This window comes from Silene latifolia, chromosome Y (assembly GCF_048544455.1).
Source record: "Silene latifolia isolate original U9 population chromosome Y, ASM4854445v1, whole genome shotgun sequence".
NCBI lineage: Eukaryota > Viridiplantae > Streptophyta > Magnoliopsida > Caryophyllales > Caryophyllaceae > Silene > Silene latifolia.
In genome coordinates this window covers 17,638,852-17,647,506 of record NC_133538.1, presented here as the reverse complement: position 1 = coordinate 17,647,506, position 8,655 = coordinate 17,638,852, and the positions used below count along the sequence as shown (strand labels likewise).

General features: G+C 35.7%; 1 protein-coding gene across 1 annotated transcript; it reads left to right on the top strand.

The window, feature by feature from the left end:
- Positions 1-1,030: 1,030 nt before the first annotated feature.
- On the top strand, positions 1,031-1,468 carry LOC141627666 (uncharacterized). Its single transcript, XM_074440896.1, has 2 exons — positions 1,031-1,126; positions 1,223-1,468. Exons 1-2 carry the CDS (start codon positions 1,031-1,033, stop codon positions 1,466-1,468), a joined length of 342 nt encoding a protein of 113 aa, XP_074296997.1.
- The last annotated feature ends 7,187 nt before the right edge of the window (positions 1,469-8,655 follow it).

The window sequence follows — 8,655 nt, the reverse complement described above, 5'->3', positions numbered from 1 at the left end:
TAAGAGCCAAAGTTTAGCCCTATATAAAACCAGAATCGAAGAATTGGAAAAGTACTTCGAGGATATCCGATATGTTCACCTCCCGAGAGAGCAAAATCAGTTTGCAGATGCGTTACCCAAGCTAGCTGCCCTGATTAACATTCCCGACCACGTGGACGGTATGCCAATATGTGGCAAACGAAGATCGTTACCTGTTTATGTGAATGCAATTGATGATGCCGAGGAAGGTGAAACCGAACCCTGGCCGGTACACAGCCATTTTGAAATTCAAGAAAACAGGAGAGTATCCTCCCGACCTTGACACGCGTGGGAAGCACGCTCTGCGAATGTTATCCGCCCGATTCATCAGGACCGGTAACGGGCAGTTGTACAAAAACACAGCTCAAGGAGTTTTGTTTCTATGCATCGATAAACCGACAGCTGAAAAGGTTATGGAGGAAGTCCATGACGGTGAATGTGGGCCACATATGAATGCCCATATGTTAGTCCGTAAGATCATAAGGCTTGGTTATTATTGGAAAACGATGGAAATAGATTGTTGCAAGTATGTCAGGCCCCGTCACAATTGTCAGATATTCACAAATGTGCAGCACGTGGCACCTTCTATGTTATACACCATGACGTCACCCTGGCCATTTTCGACCTGGAGAATTGACATCGTTGGAAAAATAAACCCATCAGGAATGGGAGGGCACTGTTTTATCCTTGTTACAATCGACTACTTCACAAAGTGGGTAGAGGTTAAGTCTTACAAAGTGCTAAAAGCGAAGCAAGTAGCACAGTTCATTCAGAATGACATCAAATGCCGGTACAGAGTACCAATTTTCAAGCTGAGGCTGCAGATATACTTGAAAAGTATAAAATCAAACATCACAAGTCATCACCATACCGACCAAAGACGAATGGTGCGGTAGAGGCTGCTAATAAAACAGTTGCATTCATTTTTAGGAAGATGTCTGACAACTATAGGGAATGGCCAGAGAAGATACCCTTCGCATTATGAGGGTATATAACTTCGATTAGAACAGCAATGGGTGCAACCCTGTACTACTTAGTTAATGGGATGGAAGTGGTCCAACCTGTTGAATTAGAGGTGACATCTCTAAGGATCCTACTGGAAAGCCAGGTTCCTGAAGCAGATTGGGTTTAAGCAAGATATGACTCACTCGTTATGCTCGATGAGCGGCGTTTGAACGGATTGTATCATGTCCAACTCTACCAGAAAAGGATAGAGAGAGCTTTCAACAAAAAGGTGAAACCAAGGGGAATTAGTGATGGTGATCTGGTTCTCAAGTCAGTCAGAGCTTTGTTACCAATTGACCCAAGGGGTAAGTTTAAACCAAATTGGGCAGGCCCTTATTTGGTAAAGAAGATTTTGTTAGGAGGCGTTGTTCGATTAACAGATTTGGATGTGAATAACTTCACAAATCCTACGAATTTGGACCAGCTGAAGAAATACTATCCTTGATGACCTCGTTCTCAAATGTTATGAAATAATTTTTGAATTGCAATTAAGTTGTGAGTTATTAGTCAACATTGCATGAAATATTTTATGTGACAACTACGGACTCGGTTTGATTCTGTTGCAAAGCAGATACGTATGCAACTCTTAGTCAAGAGTACAACCGAAACATCTAAAACAAAAAGGAAATTTTTGATGCTAATAACTGGGGATTTCTAATAAATAACAAGTTTTTATATATTCTAAATTCCGTGCGAAGCCCGTTGCAATAATTTATTCCGGGCGAATCCCATCACACACAACTAAAAAAGGAAAGCACGCAAACAGTAATAGTATTACTAAATAGTAATGTCGAAGACTACTCTTTGCCACCCTCAGCCGGGCCGCACGCCCCATCACGACGAGATGAAGTCTCACCCATCAACACTTGGGCTCTTTTCTTCGGAGGAATCATCAATTATTCACGAAGGCCCAGTCTCTCTTTTACACTCGGTCGAGGACCAAGTTTTTCTGCGAATGTCAACCCACTTTCAATCCTTGGACCTAACCTCTTCCACACATCTGAAACCAAAGAGTCAGTCCTAGGAGTCGAGTCAGTCTCTGTTTCGAACCTAGATGAAATCGGAGTCTTCCTGGTAAAGAATTCTCGGTTCTTCTCCCCTTTCTTGTGGTATTTTTAATCAATGGGTTCTTCCTCGTAAAGTTCCCTTCAGGCCTTGAAAGAAGGCTCAATAGTCCACTGCAAATAAGAAGCCGACACCCAACTAGAGGCAAACGGCTCAGAAATATGCCAAACAGTCCTCCGAGTCCAAGACTCCAGCAACCATGTGTTGCACCTCGCAAGAGTCACTTCTTTGACTTGACCGTTAATAGGCTCAATGACGGGAATCCGTTGCGGACGTCCGACCTGTCGAAGAACACGGTTCGTATAGATATGGGTGGACCACTCCAAGCCCAAAAAAGTGAGATGTCTAGCTCTATCAGTTTCGGACAAGCCAGTAACTGCAGTAAGGCGGATCCAAGGTAAGGCCCATCTAACATGTAACCCAACATTGGTGGAAAGCCACTGTCGCCAGAAAGACTCCTTCTTCCCAGTAGCAAACCAACGGTGACGAGAAGTAAAGCTTCTCACCTCATATGTATTCGGAACCTTCAGTGGATCAACCAACACGAGTCTCCCACACAGCCATATCTATGAAAAAGGGTCGAGAAAATGAATTAGACTACAGAAAATGTTGTCGAACCCACTGAAAAGAAAGGAGGTGGGCAAAAAAAATAAAGAGAGAAAAAAACGAAATAAAAAGACGAAATAAAAGACGAAAATAAAAAAGAAAAGAAGAAAAAGACAAAAAAAGGGAAAGAACAGCGAAAAAAGATATACCTGTAGCAGACGGGTTGATCCAGTATAAGCAAGATTTGGGTTAGCCTTCTGAGCATCTAACCCATCAATAATTTCAGCAAGAATGAGCCAAACTGGACTCCTGCGATGCTCCATCTGTTCAACAATTCGGATAAAGTTCGCTTTACCATAACAAGTTGGTACCTCGATATGCCCTTCCAAAGCATAAAGATGAAGCATAATCAATCCAAAAGCCCTGCGACGGAACGGCGTAGGAATCAATGGGTCGTCAGCACGACCAAATTTCTGAGCAATGGCGAGTAAGTTTACTCGTTCCCCATCAACAAAGGCACGCACCTCATCACGTGAGAAACCAAGGAAGTCACGATACTTGTTAGCCTATCCCCTCTGAAAGTCGGGAATAACAGGAGTTCGCTCAATCTTCCAACCTCCTAAAATAGCAATTTCTTCCGGAAAGGGACAAATCTTGTTGGGAAATGTGTCCTCAACAATAGTGCGATCACATGATTTAAATATCATTATTAAATCTCATACTAAGAATACGTGAGGGATGATTCTTTATACAGTCGACTGACCGTCATTAATCGGTAATGATTGGCTAACTAGAGTTTGACATTACTGTCGTGTGACGGTGGTGGTCAGTTGATCCCTTTAGGTCACACCTATAGGATGAGGCCCAAATAGATATTTAATTAATTGTATGTGATACGAATTAATTAATTTCTTAATTATGGGAGTGCAATTTTGCGTCTTATTTTAATGTGATTAAATAAGATTAAATTTAGTAATTAAGTGTTATATTACTAAATTTGTTGAGGTATTATATAAGTTTTGAGGTAGAGGTAATTAGTTATTTAAAGTTACAAGAAGTTGTAATTTTAACTAACTAGTGATTATGGGACCCATTATATGATGATATAATGGTAGTATACTACTCAAATAGTGGAGTGTATATTATATTATTAATTGTAATATTTAAGTGTTAAATGATTACATTAATAATTAATTATGTAAGATAGTTGAACATATGACTTATAAGCATTTGTGGGACAAATGACAAAAGGCAAAAATGGACCATAATGGGTCCATTATTTCGGCCATATTAGAGAGCAAAAGATGCTCATGTTTTGTCTTGTTCATTTGTTAGAATATAGTGTGATAGTGACACTCCTATGACACATCTTACAAATATGTCTCCTACACTCTACCCACCAAAAACAACAAGTAAAAACAAAAGGGATAGATTCCCCCTTTGCACATCACCAACGGTTTTGTGCTCTTATAATGAACACTTGTTGCTCATTTTCACATCTCTTGTTGTTTTAGCTTGTTTTTCTTATATATCTCATCACATGCAAGATCAATAAATACTCTCTACAATACTAATACTCATCATCTATTACTAGAGGTAGTAATACAAAAATATTAGTATTATTAAGGTAACATTTCTACTACATATCTAGTTAATATTAGTAGGAATTTTTGGGATTAATCTTGGGTGCAATTTATTGGAGTGGCTTCTATACTTGGAGTCTTAGGAGGATAATCCATCACATTTAGCTCAAGAACAAGTGAAGGAAGGTAACCTTACTTGTGCCCATATATTTCGAACCATACAACAATGTAAGGAACATTGTTTTTCTTATAAATCCTTCATTTTGTTATGCATGCACTAGATCTAAACAACAAATAATTAAAAAGATAATTAGTTCACTATTAGAGGAGTCTAATAATAGGTATATGAACCTAACAAGTGGTATCAGAGCATAGGATGTTGCATGCATAATCGGTTATTGTTTTTCCGAGTTAAAAGGTTAACATATAAAACTAAAAATTTGTGATTTATTAGTATAAGCCACGAAATCACCATGCATGTTATATATTCTGGTCCTAAAATGTTTTTAGGTCATTTTTATGATTCATGGAAATTTATTGCTCATTTTAAGGATTTTTGGTCATTTTATTACATTTTTATGACTAAAATGGGAATTAAAATGCTAAAAATAGTTAAATTTCGTTTCTGACCTTGAAAAATTTATATGACCTCACATGCATATTTTACAAGTTGTGTGTAAAAGGACGAGTTAATTTGATTAATTTTGCATGATTTATGATTTTTATGAGATAAAAATGGATTAAAAGAGGTAAAATGGTTAAAAGTAGTAAAATTTCGAATTAAGCCATGATATTTTAATATGATGTCACATGAAAGATTTACAGAGAGTATGTAAATTTCTAGATTTAAATATCTTCTTTAGCATGATTTATGGATTTTTGAGTAAAAATGGCATAAATAGTGACTATTTTAGCAAAAATTAGCTAAAACGTATTGCATGGCTTGAGAAAATTATTTTAAGTTGCATAAATATCCCACTAATCAGATATAAAGTTGTAAAAATTATTGGTTTAATTTTCGTATACTTTATACATTTTATGAGATAAAAACGATAAAAATGCAACTATATTTTCTCAAAATTAATTCGAAATTTTTAATCATGTTTTTTGACATTATGAGGGTCATGGAATTATTCCAGAATGTTCAAAAATTTAAAATTCAAATTTTGAAACTTTTATGAATTAATTTGGATTTATTTCATATATATTGTGTTTTTAAGGTCAAAAATGAGCATAAAATTAAATCAAGTTGAATTATTGTCAAAAATTTAGTGATGACTGATTTTTGAGTCCTAAAATGTGTTAGGATAATTAACTTGAGCTTAGATGTGATTTAAGTGTTAATTAGTGATTTTAAAAGGTTATTATCACGCATTTCCATGAAACCGGGTTATATGTACGACATAAGTTAAATAGGGCGATTTGGCACATTATTTTGCATGATAGGTACATATTATAATGCTGCATATTTCAATTGTTGAATGTCTTTTATTTATATAATTTTGAATTATGTAATTTTATCTTAGTATGGCCTTAGTTTTAATTAATATTACCCGTAATGAAAGGGAATATTGATTCGGTTGTAATTTAATGTGATCTCGTATCACTTTTATTTTTAATTTCATTAGTTTTTCCATTTTACAAATGTATAATAGGAATAGCTTTGTATTTTTATTATTATTTGTAATCATGGAGCATCTTCAAAGACGGTGCCATTCGGAAAGGTGATCCGACAAAGACGGTGTCTTGGGAGGCGTGCCATTTGAAGATTCAAGGGACCAAAGGAGATGGTTTCCGAATATGTAATAGATTATTTGATTTTCTATTTTAGGAAGGCCATACTAGGAATTTTATTTATTGATTTGCATTTCTTTTAATATGTTGCATGCATTGCCAAATCGCCATAACAACACATGCATATCATATCGAATCATCGACCGTGTCAATTATAATTATCGTAGTTCACCGATTTAGTTCACTTAAAACGTGATAGATAATAAATTGACAAGACCTCTCACATATATTAAAAATTGAGAAATAGCCTTACCAAATAGTAGAAACCCATGAAGTACCAATTTCATGAGGGAGTTAATCCGGCTTCACCGTAATACAAACCTTGTTACGTTGGCGAAGTGGGGTAGTAAAAAGTTATTACATCGAAATTTGGATTGAGCTCAACGGAAGTATTGTTGACCGTAGTCGCATGTGTTCCGGGCTAAAGATGAAAATTAGAGCAATTTTTATCGACCGAGAGTTCTAAAAAGTAGAATCGATTAAAGAGTTAATCCACCGAGTTATATTAATAAGGGATGAATCGGCTCACCGTGCCCGAGTTGATATGAATTTGGATCTCGGAATCATTTATGTAGTTGGGTGGAGGTCACAATATAAATGCAATACTTGTAAATAAATTTACGAGTGTTATTAAAACGATAGATGTTAATTATTTCCTTCATTTCCGTTTTTGTAGTTATTTATACGCAATGAATTCATCTAATACTCCTACACCAATCACCGTTTAAACATGGCTCCAATCATTCGATGAAAAATGCTCCAATTATGACAATGAAACGGTTAGAGAATTACGCATTGGCATTGGTCAGGATGGAAATTTTTGCTTCTTTACCACCTCCACACCACCCACTCCAATATTATTTCCCACCACCTTGGAAAGAAATTCTTGTGAAGGAAATCTTATAAAACCTAAGGCATCCTTGTTTGAAGAAACAATGAGAAATATCAAATTGAGTGGGAGTTCTAGCAAGAGTGTCCTTGCAAATGAAAGGAGTGTTGGTATTATTAAAGGGAAGGCAAAAATGGGCGAGAAGCTCAAACCTGATTATAAATTGGAAATGGATAGTGGGACTACCAAGACCAAGACCAAGAAGGGTGCCAAATCCTATGAGGAATGTCATTATTGTAATGTCATGGGCCATTGGAAGCGAAATTGCCCCAAGTATTTGGAAGATATTAAAGTTGGACTTATTACTCCAAGTGGGACATGGAAATGTGGAAAAGCTAAACAAGAGTGATAAGAATTTCCGACAATGAAATGGAGCTCAGGTAGCCGCCACTTCAAGAGAAATTGATATACTTGTTTTAGCAAATAACTTTGAGTTATAATTTACATAATTGTTATTATGTACCCACTTAGTCTAAAAACATTATTTCCATTTCTATGTGAGACATGAAAGGATTTATATTTTGTCTTCAAAGACAATTGTTGTATTTTATTGAATATAGACATGGATGTGAGCCATGTCACTTATCTTTATGATACACAAGTTTTAGACAGTTCCAACTCATGTAAAAATATCTACATAATACGCAACAAAAGACTCATAATTGGTAATCTAAATGATTTGTACATTTGATTTTTCAATTAGGTTACGTAAATGAGAAATGCATTAAATGCTAGTGTCGACTAGAATTATTGGACCATTTGATTTTCAATCATATGGAATATGCGAATCTTGTCTCCTTTGCAATATAAATTGTACTTCCTTTAGTGATAAAGGGACACAAGCAAGTGATTTGTTGAGACTAATACATGCCGATGTATGTGTTCTAATTAGCATCACCGCAAGGGGAATTTATGACTACTTCGTCACTTTTACCAATGATTCAAGTAGATAAGGGTATATTTACTTAATCAAATATAAAGTGAAGCATTTGAGATATTTGAGAAATTTCTAAATGACGTAGAGAACCAATTGAATAAAGTTCTAAGCATTACGACCCATTCGTAGTGGCAAAGATCTAAGTAATAAATTTGATTTATTAAAGATGGATTATGACCTAGCGTCACTACCCATAAGATCAAACTAAAATGAGTCGGTTTGAGTTGATGAACTCAATTTTGGGAATTTGCAATCCGAAACGGACAAGTAATTCTAATTGGATGGTCAACCATGAGATACCTAGAATAGAGAGTCTATCAAACAGATGACATGGATAAGACTCGTATATTATCAAGCTGCCATGTTAGGATGACCTTTTGAAAGCTAAACTCCGTTAAAATATATATGTTTGTGTCTCACAAAACTATCTCTCAAGAAGATAGATGTATTTCTGAGAGATAGAGTGGGAGAAGATTGTATCGTCACAAACACCTCTTATAGTTGAAATGTTACTTTGTGAAAGTAATTGAATTAATAGAGTGGGAGTTGGTATTGAACTATTATCTATGAAGATAGTATGAGACCATAGTTCAGTGGGAGTCTATCGCACATGTCTTATTGTTTAAAAAATATTACTTTGTGAAAGTGATAGTATGATGACCTTGTTATATATATATATCATGACCTTGTTATATATACGAGCCGAAGCATTACAATCCGAAAATTGTTACTCATGAGTAGATTTACTTTAAAGTGAGGGTCTCTTTAAAGGGAAATAGAGCTTTAGAGTACTCAAATGCATAAGATTTACATGAAGA